Here is a 21,730-nt window from a genome sequence, read left to right on the forward strand (position 1 = left end):
ACATTATTTACTGTTAAAAAATTAGAAAGCTCATTCTCATTGGCCTTCAATGAGCGAGCATTCCAATTTAATATTTTAATTGTTTTATTTAAAATCATTGTTAAATTTTAAATTAGAAACAATTTTAATAGTAAAATTTGTGCCTATTTGAATGGCTTCAAACATTGATTTTGCCTGCAACATGGCGTTCATAAGATCGAACATTGCCTGTTGCAAAAAAGAAAGTTTACCTGCCGTAATAGGCCCCAGGCAATTGACATTAGAAAAAATATTTTCGGCAGCAATATTAGCTGGAGTAATAGGTGTACAATTATTTTCTAGCGTGTTTTGCTTACCCATATTAACGGTCATTTTCGAACTACCAACACTAGGCGGTATAATGTTCGAACTACCTGTAACCTGTGCATAAGTTAAACGGGTATGCAAAGGAGTAGGTAAACTATGCGTCACTGGTACGCTTGGAGAATTTTGTTTTGAAGTTGGTTTTAATTGAGAAATTGAATTTTGTTTACCTTGCCTTGCCTTAACAATTGCTAAACGGACTGGGCATTGATAAAAATTTGACATATGGTTGCCGTTACAATTCGCACAGCGAAAATTTTTACTCTCTTTCACAGGACATGTGTCCTTTTTGTGAGAAGAGTCTCCACAATTAAGACATTTTTGGTCCAAGTTACAGAATTTGGAACCATGGCCATAACGTTGGCAAGTACGGCATTGGGTGATATGCTTTTCACCTCCGCCATACTTCCTATAAGTTTCCCACTTTACACGCACATTATACAAAGCATGTGCTTTTTCAAAAAATTTTAAGTTGTTAACCTCATTGCGGGTAAAATGAATTAAATAATTAACAAGAGAAATTCCAGTTCTCTGACTGTTTTCGCCTCGTGATTTTTGTTTCATTAGAATTACTTGGGTAGGGGCTATGCCAAGTAATTCTGTTAAAGTAAGTTTGATCTCATCAACGGTTTGATCGTTGGTGAGACCTTTCAAGACAACCTTGAACGGCTTGGCGTTCTTGGTGTCATATGTAAAAAATTTGTACATCTTGTCAGTTAAATACTGAACAAGACGATCACGACCCTTTACTGAGTCGGCTAATAAGCGGCATTCACCTCTACGGCCAATTTGATAGGTAACTTTAACGTCAGAAACAAACGTTGAAAGTTCCTTTTTGAATATATTAAATTCAGAAGAAATAGTTACCACAATAGGTGGAACTTTCTCCTTTTTTAAAGATTTTATATTTTGTATAGTTTCATTATTGGTAACTTCCATTTCACCAGCTTCTTGCTCAGGCAAAATATCAAAAGGATTGTCACTACAGACACTCGATGTGTCAGAAAGAGATGCCTCTCTTTTCCTCCCCGCAGCGATGCGAGGTTTCTTTTTCCGTCAAGCCATTTCAGGTGATACGAAAAAAGTTAAAACAAATGTTAAATTCAAAAGTAGGTAGTCTTGAGAAAGACTGATGGGAAATAACTTTCAGGTAGTCTTTAAAAGACACACTGACAAAACACAAACTTTGAAGCTATAGGCAGTCAAAGACCAGTCCACAAGCAACCGAAAAAACGTCTGATCTGTAGGACAGTTCAAGACGCACTGTTTTGCGATTAGCTAAATTTTCGGTTAGCGGTGCCCACCACTGATGATCAGTACTTCATTTTCTTCATTTTTTGAATTATCGAATAATGGGAAAATGTTTTGTTTTGTAATGAACACGAGGCGTGGACTATCATCAACCAATCCAAACGTTTTCGCGGTATACTACTGAACGGAGGATGTATTTCGAATTTGAGGTCAATATTTGAGTTTGAAACTAACGTGTGCTGTCTGCAACAAACTGTCGATGTTCTCATTGCTGCATCTTGAACTCGATTTGAGTTTTCATATCTACTTTTTGAAGAAGATTCATCATTTTGATGCAATTGACAGGTGACGACCCGCCAATTAGTAAAAAATTAGTCGGGATGTAATTATGAAGAGTAGAATATGAAACAAATACCTTAATTAAACACCGTAAAGGCAAACCCATGTTGCCATCATAATCCCCTTATTTTATTTTATTTTTAATTTTTAAAATAGCAACAAAGAATGTTGAACACTAAACCAAATTTCACAGAATAAAATGAGAACCTGTTGACGGAAAGGGGGTGAAATTTGTGCCTTCTAAATGCTTATAAATCGGTTTGTTTTCAACAGATCTCCTTCGTTCTTGCAGTAATCGATTAGAAAACTATACATGCATCCGCTCAAATGCGAAAAATTGTTATTTGATTATAAGAACTATTGCGCTGTTGGAAATTCCTTGTTGGAACGAAAATTACGTCCTCTGATTGGTCGATTGCTGGCTTTTCCCAAAAAAGCCGACAGAATGGTATACCTAGTTAGCCGGGAATGCACTCTTTGGGCTATAGAAGAGCCTCCCTTTTCTGAAACTAATTACATTTAATTGGTGAATGGTGGGACGGACGGACGGTCCAATCTTAGCAGCAGCGTAGCGGGTTGCGGAAGTATGAGCAGGCTTTTCGAGTTTGCTTTCGGCTTAAACAATTACCTGCCGGTCGGTCACACATGTCAGCAACAGCGCGGTAGCAGCAAATTTTTCGATTTACCTATTTTGTATTTTCTAACAACCTGAACCAATTTTATTTCCAACATTTTTTGATTGTTGATTAAAGTTACAATGAAAATCGACTTTTCGAATTTCATTTACGATAGGGTTCTCAAGTTTGGTTTAAAAAAAAATTCTTATGAAAATTTTGAGCTCAATCCGACCTTGAGAAGTAGAGCCTCAAAACGGACAAAGTTCCAGTTTTTTGACCAATGGAAAATGCAGCAAACAACTGAAAACTTTTTTTTTGATCCCAAATATTTTAGAAATTGTTGTGTTGTTGAAATTTGGTGTTAGCCAGAATTATTTTTCCAAAACTTCGATTTTCTAGAACTCAGAAAATGTTCAAGCTGGGAGAGTCTCCTGTGTATTCCTGTGTAATTCGAGTCTCCCAGCGCAAAAGTTTCCATGTCTCTGGAAGTTAATTTTTTTTCACACAATATTGTATGAGATAACATCAGATCTCGACGTTTCATGCATTTTAAGAAATTTGTTGTAGAACAAAATTTAGATTTCGATAACTTCAATAAATACTCTTGTGCATTTTTTCGTTGGTCAAAAAAGTGGAATTTTCAAGACTGTAAGGGTTTTCTTCCAGAATTCCAACTAAGCCTAAATTTTGGATGGAGACTTTTTCGAGAAGACAAAACTTTTCAGCCCTACTGCTTAACGAAATTCGAAGGTAAAATTTTCTATATTGTTGATGCTCTGTCAATTTTTTGAAAAAAAAAAAAAAAATGTTCAGCTGTCAGTAAGTCGCTCTCCTGGCACCCATTAAACCTTCTCCCCCTGCTATTTCTTACTACCCACTCGGGATAATAGTGTGACGCCGGCCCTGCCCTCGAAGAAGGATAACTATCTGATTTATGCGCAATTTCGAAGCTATTTGAGCTAGTTGTTCTTCATTCTATTTTTTCACATTGTCAAAGCACTATTACGGAAGACGAACACGGATTCCTTCCCAAGCGCTCAAACTTGCTATGCTTGACTAGCTGCGTGTTCGATAGCTTTGTTCACCGACATCAAACCCACGTTGTCTAGACGGACCTTTCGGCCTTCGACAAAGTAAATTATCGAATCATCGTTGTCAAACTCGATCGATACGGATTCAGCGGCAACTTGTTTTGCTGGTTAGAATCCTACCTGTTGGGGTGAACTTTCAGAGTGAAAATCGGCGTTGAAATTTCTACTTCCGGAATTGCCTAAGGTAGTCATCTTGGATCACTGGTGTTTCTATTGTATTTTATTGATGTACCTCACTCGTTAAAATGTCCTCGTCTTGCGTTTGCTGACCATTTGAAGCTGTGTAACGAATTAAAAAACGTTGTAGACGCCATTTTTCTCCAACAACAATTCAAATTATTTGCACGTTGGCGTAAAGTTAAACCTCATAGTACTTAACGCTAACAAATAATCAGTAATAACGTTTACTAGGAAACACCGTCCACTACACATCGGCTACATGTTTGATGGGTCTTCAATACAGCGAGTCAATTATATCAAGAATCTTGGAGTTTTCCTCGATACTAAACTGACATTCAAGCAACATATACCTATCGTTAATTGTTGCTAAAGCCGCTAGGAGTCTGGGAATGATTTGTCGCATGATGCGGAACTTCAGAAATATACAGTGTCTAACAACACTCTATTGCTCGCTTGTTCGGTTCTCTTTGGAATTCTACTCCACTGTCTGGAGCGCTCACTACAATTGAAAGCATCCAGCGCCGATTCATGAGTTACGCTCTCAGAATGCTTCTCTGGCGGCAACCCATGCGTAATACTCGATATGAGGATTGCTGTCAGCTTCTCCAGCTTCGCCAAGAAACATCAGCGCGCACCATGGTAGTTTCGGATGTGTTGACTTCACGGATTGATTGCCCGGCCATTCTTTACCTGACCAACCCATCGCTCCATCCAGAATCCTGCGAGTCTTTAACCGAGTGTCATCTGCTTTTGACTTTCATTTATCGCATCGAGTTACGTACAAAATTTTGACCTTTTTCGCAGCTAAATAAATAAATAAATAACTAGCTCGGTTGCACAAAATTCGAATACACTAAGGTCGCTTTTTACGCGGTTTTTTTACGCGGGTTTTTTTACGCGGATTCCGGAATTTACGCGATTTTTTTTACGCGGATTCCGGAATTTACGCAGTTTTTTTTACGCGGATTCCGGAATTTATGCGGTTTTTTTACGCGGATTCCAGAATTTACGCGGTATTTTTTTTGCCCGGATTTTGGTGCCCCTTCATTCGGAATGCAAAATTAACGATGCTTTTTTTACGCGGACTCCGGAATTTACGCGGTTTTTTTTACGTGGATTCCGGAATTTACGCGTTTTTTTACGCGGATTCCGGAATTTACGCAGTTTTTTTTACGCGGATTCCGGAATTTACGCGGTTTTTTTACGCGGATTCCAGAATTTACGCGGTATTTTTTTTGCCCGGATTTTGGTGCCCCTTCATTCGGAATGCAAAATTAACGATGCTTTTTTTACGCGGACTCCGGAATTTACGCGGTTTTTTTTACGTGGATTCCGGAATTTACGCGTTTTTCTTACGCGGATTCCGGAATTTACGCGGTTTTTTTTACGCGGCACGTATCCCCCGCGTAAAAAGCGACTTTAGTGTATTTAACTAGGTAAGATGGATACTTTCAATACATCACAAAATAGAACTTTTTCACGATACTTCAGTTTTTCAAATACCTTCTTTGTAGTGTGTCAAACTTTTGAGATATATTGCTGAACTGTCAAATTTGTAAAAAAGGAAAGAAAACTTGTGAATTCTTTGTGTTTTAAATTTGTTTTCGATAATAGATTGTTTAATTAGTCTTTCGTCGATTTTCTAGTGGGAGTCCTGCGGTTTTTCAATATCCCGACAGACAACTACGATCTCTTAAAAAAAAAAAATGCAGCCAAGTCGGGCAAGGCGGACATACGATGGATGGATACTCAGAATTGTGCTCTAGAGATGTTAACAAAGTACACCCGCAAGAGCAACTAGTAGTTATGGACCACTTAGCAGTTAAAACTGGCCATAAAAACCGTGCATATTTGCCTACATCTTAACTCAACCTTCCAAACTGTTTATGTAAACTCTTGCAACGAAGAGTAATGTAAGACGATCACTTGACACATAAAACACAAGAATACGTAACGTACTACAACTTTTCTGTGAGAGTCCACCTTTATCATTGCAGTGTCCATCTTACCCATCCCAACCATGTTAAAAAAGTGCAATTTGAAGCCTTCTTTTTGAAGACACTAAGACATAAAACTTAGAGGAAGTTCGCCAATACGAAAGATAACTATTGCAAGAAACGATTTTAAGATTCAGTTTGTGTGACTACTGAGACATTCCATGGAAAATGAATAAAAAAACCTTTTTCCAGCATGTCATTTCTGATTTTACTGAAATGTTGTACAGTTGATCCTGTTTGATATAGAAGTCATTATATGATATCAGTTCTTCGTGTAGACTCACTACTGCTGTTTCAAAAGGGCCTATTCAAAAATGTGACTGATGGTTTAAAATTTATATAGGTATCGGAAAAACGGCTTGGTTGATTGAAATGGTGTCTTCAGCAAAGGTGTAGGTAATATAAATTGCAGTTCTAGATGAAACATCTACACTATAAAAAAATTTTCTGGGCCAAATTTCCCAAATTGTCACAAAATATTAAAAATCTCAAAAAGTCCCTTTTTTAAAATGGTAAAATGAAATGACATTTTCACTCTGAACTTTTTATGAGTGTTTTTTTTTTCTAGCCACACTTTACAGTGTTAAAAAATTATCGCCAAGAGCATGATACCATTCCAACGTACTGTTTTTGTAACATAATCAATTATAATTACACTGGCCCCCCTGTTGAAGTTTAATATGCGTGGCCCACCGGCGAACCCTGTTATCAGAAGGTTGCGAAAATGAGACGAACTCCGGGAGCTGCGAGATTGAGGAGAGACTGGTTTCGCTGTTAATCTTAGGCTTGAGATTTTGACAGATATTGACAGATATTTTCTGGAACCGCAATTTATTACCTACAAATTTTCCGTTTTGCTGAAATAGAAATTTTTATCCATCACTTTCGGATAGGCCCTTTTGAAACAGCAGTCGTGAAACTACACGGAGAACTGATATCATAAAATGACTTCTTCATAAAAAGCAACAACTGCGCAGTTTCAGCGAAATCGGAAACGATCGATCAGCATCGATTTGCGAAATTACGTGGACTGCCACAACTGCGATCTAAAAAGCAATATCCGAGTAGTTATTTAGATTGAACCGCATTGCACCTTAGGGTGTCCATCTGTACTTCTTTCCCCTAGGAAAGACTTTTAGCGTTTATTGAAAAATCAATCAAAAGTTTAGGCAGTAGCAGTGGCGTAGCGTGACCGAGTGACGCCAGGGGCGGAAAATAGGGGTGTCATCCCCACCAGGTTGCTGTGAAATCGTTTTGTTATCAAAAATTGTTGTAAGAGTTAGCACGTTCGTTTTCAATTGCACCAAATCTACTCATTTTTGACAAATTGGTTGATTGATACTCTTAGGAGCAAATTTATATAATTTTCGAGAATTTTACCGCGACCTCCACCTAATCGATAATTAATCTCACGGATGTCACCTTTTTGAAGGTGACACGGATGAAAATTTTCCTCGTAGATGTCATCCCCTAGAGGGAGCTCGGAGATCCCCCCCCCCCCACGCTACGCCAGTGGACAGTAGTGAGATGGCTTTTAACGGTATTTGTACTTGTTGGTTGGTGGGTTCAAGGTACACTCTGGTAGTTCAGGTGTAGCTCGTAAAGCAAAAAACAGCAGTTTCAATGCAAAAGTGTAGTTCTTGTGTAGTTACTCCGCAAAAACGAATTCGGCATATGTTACTTACAAACCCATTGCAATAGCATAGACGCGTCGTAGGCCTGGTGGTATTTTATTTCTTTTATGTTTTACCTAAATTCCTCGCATATATACAATATAGAAAAATATACATTAAATATCATCAAAGGGATAGAAGTAAAACTAAGCATAAAACGAGACGTGGAATGAATAATTTTGGTAGATTCCTTTGAATAAAAAGGTGGCAAGTTGATTTCTATGTTTTATTTTTGTATTGTTGATTTCTACTCGTATATAATTTGTATAAACAAATAAATGGTTATGTTATTCATCATAAATATGGTCTTTCCAAAAAGAGAAGTGAATACATATGCGCACTGGCACATTCTGAACAAAGATTATTTTACAAACTCGTTATAACTGCTATTATAGGCAAAATTCGATTGAAAACCTTTTCCTATACCTGAAAGTTTCTCTACAAATGCACGGATATTTATTATCTGTTTTAAGAGTATGATAGTTTGATAGTATATTTTTTACGAAACTGACACTATTTGTTGGTAAATGATGAAACTGAAATGTTTTTCGCATTCGCGTATGTGAAAATATTTTCTGACAACTAAAATCATTCTCCATTCGTTCTATCTTGAGTACAAATTATCGTCAATTCGTTTCAACGCGAATAGTAAGCGAGAGCGAAATTACATAAATGATCAACTTGTTCAAATAGTATTCAATCGAAATTATTACGCAAAGTATTAAATAGTGAGATTGTAAAAAAAATTCAAAACTATGAGATTTTAATTTAATTGCAAGCGCTGCTAGTAGTTTCAAAACTAACGAATCATTTGTACTTTTCACTATACTAATGACTTTTATTGCTCTAACTCAGAAAACAAAATGAAACGAAATATTCAGTTCTAAATCTGTTTAACACAAAAAAACAATACCTTACTAGTCTTACTAGCTTCAATGTCTTCGGTTCTCAAAACAAATTAATAACGATTGATAAACTACTTCCAACAGAATCATCTTGCAGCGCAATACTCTCGACGTTTTTTCTTCAATATAATCGATTGCCGAATGTATTGTCCTTATTTAATTTATTTCGTTTTTGATTACTACAAAACATCGCCATGCTGTCAAAACGACGCAGAAAGTTTTCGTTCAAAATGCATATTTAGCAGAGATCACAACCTCGTTTTTCGTAACACCTACTGTTGCTAGGCGTTACGTTATATACATAATGCTAAGTAACACCGCAGTTAACATCGTTTGCGTTGAATGCTGCTTTCGCCATTCATATCTTTATATTATTGTCCCGCAATTTGATTGATGTTCTCTTAAAGAAACGATATGAGGTTTCTGCAATGTTGGCAGTGATCGCTTAGAATTTTTTCTGTACCTATTACTATTTCGAATACTAAACGTACTATCACATTTTAAGCTTAAATCTACTATCTAACTAATGTCATTGCAGTAACAAACAAGTAATTTTAATCAAATTACTTCGAATTCCTGATCGATATCAGACCTGTTTTGAATATATTTTCCCGAGAAATTGGGTTTAGCCTTAGTCTACAAAGTACAGAGATGGCTAGCTTGCGCAATGTCTTCGAACTGGTATTGGAGGTGGAGATTTCAGACGATCCTTTAAGTGTATTGGGACAGGGATGTGTGTTTCCTGAATTGGGTAACATAGAGAAGAGTAAATTAAAAAATAAAACAATTCAATATTAAATACTAACATGGTTGTTTTTGGGTACTCTCCTCCAACCAGTGCTACGCCTCCACGTCGAAGAAGGCTTTTGAGCACCATCTTTGAAATTATTTTTGCTTTGTTGTTGATGCTGATTACTCCTTGTAATAAGAGCGTCTTGTAGCAAATCTGTTGTAGCAATAGGTATTTTATGGGATGACGTGGAAAATGAAGGATCGTATTTCTCGGTTATAACGTCGCTCGATTCACTAGAGGAACAGCTATGAACCTGAGCTTGACCAGCTTCGCTTGGGGATGGACTTGCAGTTCTTTCATTCTCATCGCTACTGCTAGCCGTTGTCAGATCTGGCAGAGCTGGTGAATGGAGGCTCCGGGTACTTTCAGACTTTATGTTAACCAGTCTATAAAAATCTCGCGTAAAGTTTGTACAAGCCACCTCTTCATCGTCAGAATATACTACCTGAAAGTAAAACAACAATGAAATTAATGACTCGGCGGAAAACTTTCTGCCGAACTTTATCCTCTACCAACGTTGATGCATGCAGAAAGGTAACAATTTTGGCATGATAAATCAATTCTCACCCTCATGAGATACAAGTTTTACTATTATAATCCAAACCTACACAAATTAACCTCATTTAAACTTACTTGCTCTTCTAATAATGTTGATACATCTTCTGTTTGTGTCTCGGTTGTGGTGAGAAAGCTAGAATTCCAAATCCACTCATGGCTATCCTCTTCAAGGGCTGTTGCTAGTTCCTCTTGGGACATACTCCAGTCTTCCATTTCCGCGGTGCACGGTTCGGCAGAAACTAGCCATTGCTCTGGTTCCTCAGGCAATTCCGCCAGATGACTATCCTGCGTCGGCTGTGGTTGGCCGGAACTCATTGTACAGTAACCTTCATCGCGACTTTTCGCTGGACTTCCAGTTAGAGCAGCATTCTGTGCCTCCAGATCCCGCACTCGGTTTTTAAGAATAGAAACTTCATCTCTCAGACTGTCCTCTGCCACTAAAGCATCAACCACCTTCCGCATTATGTCATCTAAACAGGCTTCGTACTGTTTAACTCTTTGGTGTAGTGACTTATTCTCACTTTGAAGAATTAGCAGACTATTTTCCTGGCGTTGGAAACGAGCCTAGAAAAGCAATGTTTTGTTTTTGATTCTAAAAATACAACTGATAAGTTACCTGTAGTGTTTTGTGCTCCCGACAAGCTTGCAACGATTGTTTGTCCTTTGTCTTAATTACTTTATTCATTCTAAAATAACAGAAAAAAAACAGTTATCTCTCTTGAATCGAAACTTAGTATTTTTTATGCAAAATTAGCTGAACATAAAGAATTATTAAGCATAACTTCAAATTGCACAACTATGTATTGCTGAAGTAAGGAATGCGGATTACAGTTAGGCGTCGTACATAAATTACCTAAAGCTAAAAATCCAGATTTCAGAACCCCCTCTCTCTATGTAACGATAAGTAACGTTCAATGAAACTCCCCCAGCCCCCCCACCCCCTCCCGGAATTACGTAACGCTGATTCGAAATTACGAATTGGTAGGAAAACCACAGTTACGTAACTGTTTCAACAACCCCCCCTCCCCCATATGTAACAATAAGTAATGCAAACTCAACCCACCTCTACCCCCTTCATGCGTTACGTAATTTGTCTACGACGCCTAACTGTTTTGTTCGAGCCTTTGGCATCCGTATACCGAGTAACAGTGAATGACAATGAACTCATGTCCTGGGCTCAAATTAATTTGTGCCCGCTGTCAGCAGTAAGATGAAGATGTATGAAAAGAAGCGGTGATATGCTATCTCGTTTTTACATATGTTGAGATGTTAGCCCTTGAAACATGGCGTGATGCCAAAGGGGGGGTTTTGTTATGTTGTTTGTTTGTTAATTACACGACAATCATTCGCCGCTTTCCGTATGACAAGAACGAATCTGTAGCGAACTATGAGTAGTGTTAAACTTCAAAAAAATGGGAAAAATCATGCCAAATCAAAGTAAAAAGTATGTTTTATTGCCGGTAACGTATGATTTCGTATTCAGCTTTGGTTAGTATGTTTTTTTAAGTGTCCGAAGTTTGATTCAGTACGGTATTGGAGCGATATTTGTCGTTTCCACACCCTCATACCATTTCATAGTAGTTAGCAGTTGAATTTGACAACATGGTTGTTATGTACCAACAGTTTGTTTGCGCGAGAGATTATTGTTCATCACAATGGAAAAAGTAAATATTGTTCAAACTAGGGACTTCCTAGAGGTCAAGCCTCAACTTCTTGAGGCTACGCTATCTTAAGCGTTTCGGTTTCCACCGTACCCCCGTATGGTTCAACAGACCTTTCGAATTTATCACGAGATTCTTTTCGCTGACTTGACTGGCAGTTGAATCAAAATTGTGTGCACCCCTTTTGGTGTATATGGTGTAAAAACGAGGGTAATAGTTTTTTATTCCCTCTGTTTACACACGTTTTACATATACAAAATAATGGATTATGGGATGCTGCCAATTCATTTACAAGGTTGCTCTGCGATTTTTGATCATTTAGCGTTGAATATTCGCCAATGAGGTAAAATTAATTATTTTACACAAAAACTTATATCGATATATCCTAAATTCAACCGTAGAAGCAGTAACAATTTTACAAAAAATAGATGTAGAGAAGTAAATTTAAGGATTATTTGTTAACAAGTTTTCAAAAGTTGGTTTGAAGAAAAATAATGATAACTAAAAATCATTCTATGGCACAAACTTTAAATTCTTATTACAATACATAGAAGTAGATAATTCCTTCCTCAAATATCCATTTTAAACAGGGTTTTGGGTTCATACAAATAATACAGGATAGAACAATGTATCAAAACGTATGAAACTACTTACATTTCCAAATGCTCCTTAATTTCCTTTTCCAGTGTGGGTGAGTTACATTGGCTCTGAAATAATAAAAAAAACAATTTTTGAAAAAAAAAGTAAAAACATTTCAATTTGTTACAATGAAAAGATAATAAAAAGTATAAAAATGATCATTTATGTTAACACCTGATACTTTCATTTTGTAAATTTCAAGCAACTGTTCAAGAACGGGTGTCGAAATTTATATTAAAATATTTTCTTACCATTTAACCTAAAATGGGATTTGAAAACTGACAAAACTCAATTATTTTTTTAAGAGCGTTCATGGTTTAAAATGCAAAACCTTGGTGCTACATTCCGATTCAGAACTCGACCTTCTGTTTAATGTACACAAACTACGCAGCCAACTGTTAAGTGTACAGAAAATGGCGAGGCTAGCGGCTACTATCAATTTCTCCAATAACAGTCTCTCCCGAGCCGGGTAACGACTGGCTTGTTAGGCCAACATCGTACCTAGAGACCAGCTGGGAAGGCTAAGAGGGCGTTTATGGTATAAACATCACCCAAAAGACAAGATAAATTTTTATAATAGGAGGATATTCAAAAAGCCAATGCTTCAGTAAATTTTTGTTACATGTTTTAGTTTTTTTAATTCAAAAAGCAACTTCTCTGGATTCAGTTTGAATTTACAGAAGCTTCTTTGACGTGAAAACACAAATTATTTCATCTAGTGGACAAACCAACTTAGAGTTGATTTTTTGTTGTTTTTTGATGATTTTACCATATACCTAAGCATGAATTAGTTTCGAGAAGAACGCCTAATTTTTCAAAATTTCATTGAAGTTGGTGTTTTAGCACAATTCGAATTTTAGTAAATGGTATATTCTCACTTCATTAGGTAAAGGTTTCACTCGTTCGCTTGACATTAATTTTGTTATGCCTTAAAACATGAATCAATGACTTAGAAAGCAACACAAAACAACAAAATCAAAAAGCAACACAAAAAAAAACAAAACCAAATAAATTCGAAAATCAGTACCTAGTATCACTATCTCCGCAAAACATTTAACAATGGTTTCATTTCTTATATACATTTCCTGATGCGATTCATTTATAGAATTGTGGGACAATGACTCTCTGACACTTTTTTAGTAAATAAAAGAGAACTAATTGAAAGCTTATTCTATAGGCCGAGCTTTCAAAGAAAAGAAAATGAAACAATAAAAGCTGCGATAAACAAAAATCGTTCTTTCCAGTCGATAACGTGCTTTTAACAGGGGAGATACTTCCTTCCTGTTCCATAGAGACATCACAAATGAAACGCTTCTCAATAGTTACCCTTGCGTTGTATCGAGAGCTATTGTACAAACCGGAAAAACACATTTCGATTCTGACACTCGACTTGTTACCAACAGACCGACAGACCACGGTTGAACATTTCGTAATAAAACATGGCTACAGCAAATAAGGCACGTACCACCGCATGATGGGCCAAAAATTGTGAGCACGGAACGATTTCCAGACATAACATAGAAACAAAATGCACCTCAAAACCAGACATGTATAGACCGAGACACGTTGTCATGTAGTATCTAGTATTTCTGATTTAAAAGGGATGGTTCCAAACTATTCTATATGTGGCCATTGCCATTATTTTGATAAACTGTGGGCAAAACCCAATTATTGAATCGAAGAAAAATGACATGCAAGAAATGATTATTGTGTAAGTTAAATCAAATTCCTAAAGCCAATACAGAACGGTTTTTCTTGTTAGTATTATTAGAAAAAAAAATAACATCGTTCTTCAAGAGACGATGTAGACTACCCTCATATGTGGTTAGCAACACAGCTTTAAAGTTTGTCTCATCTTACTTAATTCAGTAACTAATACATGAACTAATACATGAAACCAGCGTTATTTTATGTAGACGTGCAACTCACTTTAAATCTCATTGCTTTGAAAGTTTCAAAATCTAAAACTAAAAACTAATTCAACTGCGGCTAGGTAAGAACATATCCATATTTTCATGATCATAACAAAGTTTTTATTCGCATAGAATGAGGCGTGTAACACCAATGTTGAAAACGTTTTTTGATGTGTTAAATAACGAGTTTTATGTTTAGTGTTTTTGTTGCTTTTACCCAGTACTCTCATGAACAATATACATACATCTGATACCGGAACATGGAACTGAATGATGTAGCGTCAAAATAATTCTAACAAAAATACGCTGGAACCTAAAACTTGGCAAAACATTGATAACCGGAGCACCCTAAAAATGTTCTCGTATTTTATGCTTCTGGAATTCGTATTTCCTATTTATCGTCTTGCAAGCGCCAGACCGTCGTATATAAATCATGGAGACGTCCACCAAGGGGTTCTATTTGAAAATCGATAAATCGTATATATCTTGAAGGACTTAGGGAGGCAAAGCACGGACCATCATTTACATGAGCAATTTTCCTGGTGAATGTTGCGGGCAGAAATGGAACAAATGTGTTAAAAAAAAGATTTACGATTTGTTACCAGTCATAAATCTGTATTTGAGTATTTTCAGCTTAAAACGTAGGTAAATAAGAGTTTTGTGTTGTTATGTCTGTTGTAATCTACTTAGATTTGAGGGAAGCCTCGCTAATGTGTTTGCTAGATTTTCATTTATCATGATATTGTTGTTATTCGTTTTTCAAATACACGTGAAATATAGAAAAAAAAAATCCTAGCCTTTGGCGAATACTCCTACACCCTATCCTATAAGTGTAAGTGTTTCAAGTTTACTGTAAAATTTTAAATCATTCATTTGCTTGTGAGCAAACTGAAATAATTTTCCAAACTGTAATATTTATAAACTTTAATGTTTTCATTGTTTCACTGAACATTAGTAATCTGTATATTTCTTTGTTAATTTTTTGCAATTTAACCCTCTAGTGCCCAATACCGCCATTTGGCGGGCTTCAGTCGAAGTTTTGAAAAGCTTCAATATGTACTTAAAAAGTGTTTATAATGATTCATAGTGATTTTACCGAAGCCCGTTCAGAAATTAACTTGGGCACTAGAGGGTTAATTAACATCCAATATTGATCCTAAAATGGTTTAAATGCTAAAAAAGGTACGTTAGTGTGAGTTTTGCAAAACTAAGTTCGCTTTGCTCTTGGCAATGAGAAGAAAACCTAACAAACAAAACTGACGATATCTAAAGCTTAATATTGCATGTTTTTGAAAAAAAAAACTAATCGAATAAATATACGTTTTGCAACGTTTTTGGCGTTGAACAACATTTTTGGTTGAAAAATAATATACATACATGTAAAGTTTTTAACAAAATATATCATTCAAGTGAACAAGAGAGTTTCCAGGTTTAGGGTAAGCAAAGTAGTATAATCTACTGACTTTGCTGATAAGACATGCTAGTTACCCAAGCCGTCAACTACCCTAATGGAATCAAATTGCATTTTTCACGTATCCACGAGTGGTTGACTTTGTTAAGCACAAAAATCTCAACTCAAAGCAAGCAACTATTTTATGTCGCCGCCCATATTGGTAGACCAACAATCCTAGATGTACCTTCTATTGTGGAAAGAGGTTTCTGCTTATTGAAATATAATACGCACGTGTTCCACTCATACAGTCTAATTTACACTTCCACTGAATTACGAGTGAACACACGCCGGCCGAACAATGTGGTAAGCAAGTCCTTAGTACGGTGAGCGTTGCTTCCCTTTAAGTGCACCCCATCAGAAACAAGAAGCTTGTGTATGTAGTTCTCATGTACATAGGCTAAATAACTAATGTTTTCAATTCTGAGCTCGAAAAACAGGAACCAGCCATACTCACTAAATATTAGTACCTACTACGGTTTTATTGTTAATTTATGAAAGAGGAAAGTTATTAAGGCGTCCAGTAATGATTAGTTCTAACTCCCCAACACAATAATGAAACAATACAAAAATCATTAGGAATTTAGATAATCCTTTCTAATTTACAACAAGTCGAGTATGCAACTTGGACATCGAACATACTAGCATAATAGCATAATAGCATAATAGCATAATAGCATAATACATAAAATACTACATAATGGAAAATGAAAAGATAGCAAAAATATATACATCATAGCTTTAAAGTTAAATAGAATGTTATTACATTTTTTGGTTACATTACATGCATGAATTGTAAATATCAGTAGCCCAATGAACTGCATGCAGAATACTTGTATCTGCTTTCATGGAACATTCGAAAAAGTTAAAAAGTGCTTTTAAAAATATCTCCCAGATGGTCTTGAGGTACGATGCTGGCCTAACAAGCCAGTCGCCGTAGGTTCGAGTCTCGGCTCGGGAGAGATTGTTCGTGTCAGTAGGATCGTAGCGCTAGCCCAGCAATTGTCCTGCCTACACTGAATAGTCGGCTGCGAAGTCTGTGTATAATTAAACAGAAGGTCAAGTTCCTAATCGTAATGTAGCACCAAGGCTTTGCTTTGCTATATGCTCTTAAAACTGAAAGCTATCACGCCTCAAGGTTTAATCATTAGACGCCGCTTAATGAACTTCGACGAGATGCTTAGTATCAGGAAGGGGTAATTTTATACATATATAAAATTTAGCGGAAAGGGTTAACCAGAATTATAATCCCACTCTTAAAATCCCTTTGTTTGTTACACTATAGGAAATCTAGGTAGCTATATACCCACGTATTAAAACTAAAGTAATATGATGTGTAGGTTGTAACACACCGCTGGAGAAGGTATCAATTTCGGTCCCATAGTAACTGTGTTTTTTTGAACCAGGCTAATGAACTTCTTATATCATTAATGCTGGCCTGTTGTTGGATTTTAGATTACACAGTAAACTGATAAGTCTGTGGTATGCTATCCAAAGCGATGATGGAGCGACAACAGAAAAAAACAATGAACTGAAAATAGACCATTGCAATCCTTCGGTGATAACACATTAAACGCTATTTACAAATAAATATATAGACAGGCTATATAAACCTTCCAGCTGGTCTTGAGGTACGATGCTGGCCTAACAAGCCAGTCGTCGTAGGTTCGAGTCCCGGCTCGGGAGAGACTGTTGGTGTCAGTAGGATCGTAGCGCTAGCCCCGCAATTGTCCTGTACATTAAACAGTTGGCGAAGTCTGTGTAAAATAAACAGAAGGTTGAGTTCCGATACGGGATGTAGCACCAAGGCTTTGCTTTGTTTTTTTTTTTTTATATATAGACAGGCTGCTACGTTAGTACTTTGTTTAGATCACGACTAAAAACCAGGATAGACCATTTAATGATTAACACTTTATTAAACTTCACCTTCTAACTGAATGTTTCATCAAGCATTAAAGAGCATTCTTTTTCAAGCTAGATTCAACAAAAGAAACAAAACTGTGGATTTACCAATTCACTTACAATCTGAAAAAAAAAAAGGACAGAAATTCAAAGCTGAATTTACTACTTTATTTTCCACTTCAAAGGTTAATTGTGCCCGATCCGTGAACGAGTAAAAGAGTAGTCCGTAAAACTGCTGAAGACCATTCAAGACACTTTTCGTCTTCCCTTATTTCATGCCAACCAAACACAAACCCTCCCAGATGCCAACAAAAAGGAAAAACCCATACTAAAGTATGCAGTGCGATACAAAGAACAGGAATGTGGGCAAGTACTATTTGCTGCTAGCAAGGATTTCGAATCGGTTTTATAAGCTTTTCTCCCTTTTCCATTCGAGGTACTTCCTCGTAGGCGCGTCGTCATCGGTTTATACGTCTCAGGAAAAACTTTCCAAAGTGTCACATCTCATCATAAAGACAAGTGCTGTTACTAGTGTTTCGTAGTAGAAAACCAAACGGGGATTATCGATAAATCTCTGACGACTTAAGTTTTATCCTGTGAGTCTAGATATATTCAAATACGAGAGAGTCAATATTTTTTTCAGCAATACTCACTTGGTTTACTCTATCTTGCAATCGTAATAAGGCATCTTCTAATTCAGCTATTCTGGATTCCAGTTGATCCTAAAAAAAGAAGTTGTTCAATTAGCTTAAATGAGCAGCATTGAAGCATTTTTTATAATAGCACATTACAAATATACTGTGAGATTTTTAATGAAAATTTAAATTTTTATGAGTATAAAATATAATTTAAACATTAGTTTTTTCTTTTACTTTTACGAAAAAATCACACTTTTTAATATAAATAATTTATGGGCACAACATCAAATAAAAGAGATATTTCAAATTTGTTATCTAGGCAACTAGCAAAAATCAAATCTTTCAAGTTGTTATTGAGAACATCAAAGTAAATTAAAAGTGAAACACACACCAGTTTCAATAACCGAGATGGTAATGTCTGAATCTTAAATAAGTTCAGTTTTCCTGAATTGTTTATTAATTCAAACAAACTATTGCACTAAAAAAACATCTAGACAACATCAATTTGCTGCCATTGAGGTAATGAGGCAAAGAAAATTGAGTTTGACAAATTATGTACATCATCAATTATTAGTTTGCTTTCGGAACTACGAAATCCACTTTTTTTACCGAAAAATGGTGCTCAGTGACGAAGCTCATTTCTGGTTAAATAGGTACGTTAAAAAGCAAAATTGCCGCATTTGGATCGGAGAGCAACCAGAGGCAATACAAGAATCGCCAATGCAGCCAGAAAAATGTACGGTTTGGTGCTCATTTCAAGATGGCTTGACAAAGTTTTTTTTTTAATTCTTTTAGCACCAATATTTAGTGGTTAATTTGTGGTTTCGAAATCCAATTTGTGGTAATTTGTGGTTGAGTAATTTCTGAGAAATTTCCAGAAAACTGAGTCAAGCCATCTCTGAAAATGATTTCGCTTCAAATGAATCGGACAACGATGATATATACATCAATCGAAAGCTCCTAATTTGTGGTTCACGAAAATGTAGTTTTTGTAGGCATAGTTCATATTAAAATAATTAAAAAACTTTTATTCAAATTTTTGAACATTGTTTACTTCTTGTTGTCAACACCGACCGTACGCGGCGCTGGATGAGCACCTGCCGATGTTAGTGCTAGTGGGTTATCTAGAACATATCGACAGTCGTTCATATACACTAAGGTCGTTTTTTACGCGGGAGATGCGTTCCAAATTTGTATGGACCCGCGTAAAAAACGACTTTTTTGAGTTGCAAATATAACAAAGAAAACCGTCCTAAAACGTTAAACCCTCGTTTGAATATGATAGTGGCCAATATAGAGACCAAAATTCAATATTTTAAATTTTGAGTATTTACACCAAAAATTGTGATTTTTTTTAAAAACTGATATATGATCACTCGTGGCCTAAAACGAAAAACGTGATTGAAATGAGGTCGATATCTTGTACCGTTTTTGAGTAATGGAGGAAAGCAACCCGCGTAAAAAGCGACCTTACTGTATACGACATACAGTTGTCGCTGCCGTTGTAAGCTTTTTTGTTTTATTATTCAGGGGGTAGTTGTAGTAGCATATTCCTGAGACGAGAAAATATCGAATTTTAATTATAGTCAGAACTCACACCTTTAGGCATTTACCATGCGTTTCAACCGTTCCCTACAGTTCTAAGGCCCATTCCCAACCTTCAGGCATCATTCCGGTTTCTAAAATACCCAACAGTTGAATGCAGTTGCGTAGTTGGTTACCAAAATATTATTACATTTATCGAAACAAAAAATTGTTCTTTATTATTATCAGGCTTTAATTTGTTCCAAGAGTTAAAACGTATGTGCTAATAGATTTTAACATATAACAGATTTTGTATGAGAAAGACCAGATCACACCCCTAGGTGTATTAATTTAGGTTTTTTTTTTCAAACAATCGGTAAATGGCAAAACTACATTACCGGAAATGATTCGACCGAAGATCGAGAAAATTACGCTCGCATGCCTACGTAAAACTTCACTTATTTTGAGGAAATTTACGTAAAACACACGGAGGCTTGTCAACTACAAATATCTGCTAATTGATCAACATTTGCATTTCGCAGCAAATCTGCACATATAGCATCCCTGCTGTTTACATACTGTTTCACCTAGAAATACTCAGAGGAAGAGATTCGCGGTGAAAAAAATCGCCAATTCGGCAACTGGGTTTCATATGTCAGAGGTGCCAGATCTCTTCTCAAAGCGCAATGTTGACTAACATTCGACTTGTATAATCGGTGGTGACGGTGAAAGTCCTTAAGAATAGTGAAGTGCTTCACAGAAACTGTTAAGGTGACATATTTTATGTTTATGTTTAATTTTATACACCTTCACTTATTTTGTTACCTATACACAAGGTTTGTTGAACTCCGGGTAAAAATCACTCACAGCATTCTTAATTCATTTATTGGCAATAGAACAAAAAATCGTATAGAAATAAACACGTTCTTTTTTGTATCTGACTGCAATACCTCTCAATGTGGTGCTACCTTTCTTGTTCGTTTGGCTTCAATTTTGACGGTTCGTTCTGCTCACCGCATATCTCTCCCTCTGAGTATCTCTAGTTTTACCATACTCATCGCTACACGAAAGCTCTCTGAGAAAAAATCATCTTGATGGTCTACCAGCGCCGCGTACGGTCGGTGTTGACAACAAGAAGTAAACAATGTTCAAAAATTTAAATAATAGTTTTTTAATTATTTTAGTATGAAGTATGCTTACAAAAACTACATTTTCGTGAACCACAAATTAAGAGCTTTCGATTGATGTATATATCATCGTTGTCCGATTCATTTGAAGCGAAATCATTTTCAGAGATGGCTTGACTCAGTTTTCTGAAAATTTCTCAGAAATTACTCAACCACAAATTACCACAAATTGGATTTCGAAACCACAAATTAACCACTAAATATTGGTGCTAAAAGAATTAAAAAAAATACTTTGTCAAGCCATCTTGAAATGAGCCGTTACGGTCAATGGCGTTCGCTATCGCGCGATGATTTCTGATTTTTTTAACAGAAATGGAAGAGCTGGGTTGTTGACATGTGGTTTCAGCAAGACGGAGCAACGTGCCACACATCCGCGAATCAATGGATATATTGCGGAATGAGTTCGGTGAGCAATTCATCTCACGAAGTGGACAGGTGAATTGGCCGCCTAGATCATGCGATTTAACACCGCTAGATTATTTTTGTGGGGCTACGTTAAATTTCTCGTCTATGCGTATAAGCCAACAACAATTCCAGCCTTGGAAGACAACATTACACGCGTTATTCGCGAGATACCAGCCGAAATGCTCGAAAAAGTGACCAAAAATTGGACTTTTCGTATGGACTATTTAAAACATAGCCGTGGCCAACATTTGAATGAAATTATCTTTAAAAAGTAAATGGCATAAACCAATTTATCGGCTCAAAAAAAGATTTCAGACAGTTTTGTAATTTTTATGCGTTTTTTTTATTGAAGAAAAACCAAATTCTTAAATAATCACCCGTTAGTACAAACAACAAAGATCTAATAGGAATAGTATTAATGATTTCTAAGTTTATTTTCTTATTCCACATGCGACGCTCATATTTCTTTTTCACGAGAAATAATGTTCTATGTGGTTAGTTCTGTAGCACATTAGCAATCATAATAAGTAAAATTGCATTTGCTTTAGCCAATAGATTGTAAAACCGATCTTTCAACATTCAAAAGTGCGTTTAGTAAACCATTGCTCTAGTATGATACTGAAGTTACTTTTATTCCACAATGGTTCAACGTGATTGTTTTAGTT

General features: G+C 36.2%; 1 protein-coding gene across 2 annotated transcripts in view; it reads right to left on the reverse strand.

Annotated features, from left to right (window-relative positions):
• Window positions 1-7,702: 7,702 nt before the first annotated feature.
• The window catches only part of LOC129725788 (uncharacterized), a 49,144-nt gene continuing 35,116 nt past the window's right edge, over window positions 7,703-21,730 (reverse strand). For both annotated transcript variants that reach the window (XM_055682007.1, XM_055682006.1), the window contains exons 4-9: window positions 17,965-18,033; window positions 12,062-12,114; window positions 10,363-10,432; window positions 9,822-10,310; window positions 9,202-9,633; window positions 7,703-9,137 (exon numbers count right to left, since the gene is read on the reverse strand). In XM_055682007.1, the coding sequence (XP_055537982.1) occupies window positions 9,051-9,137; window positions 9,202-9,633; window positions 9,822-10,310; window positions 10,363-10,432; window positions 12,062-12,114; window positions 17,965-18,033 (1,200 nt within the window). In that variant the 3' untranslated portion in view covers window positions 7,703-9,050. The remainder of the gene's footprint in view (window positions 9,138-9,201; window positions 9,634-9,821; window positions 10,311-10,362; window positions 10,433-12,061; window positions 12,115-17,964; window positions 18,034-21,730) is intronic.

This window comes from Wyeomyia smithii, chromosome 2, assembly GCF_029784165.1.
Source record: "Wyeomyia smithii strain HCP4-BCI-WySm-NY-G18 chromosome 2, ASM2978416v1, whole genome shotgun sequence".
In the NCBI taxonomy this organism is placed as follows: Eukaryota; Metazoa; Arthropoda; class Insecta; order Diptera; family Culicidae; genus Wyeomyia; species Wyeomyia smithii.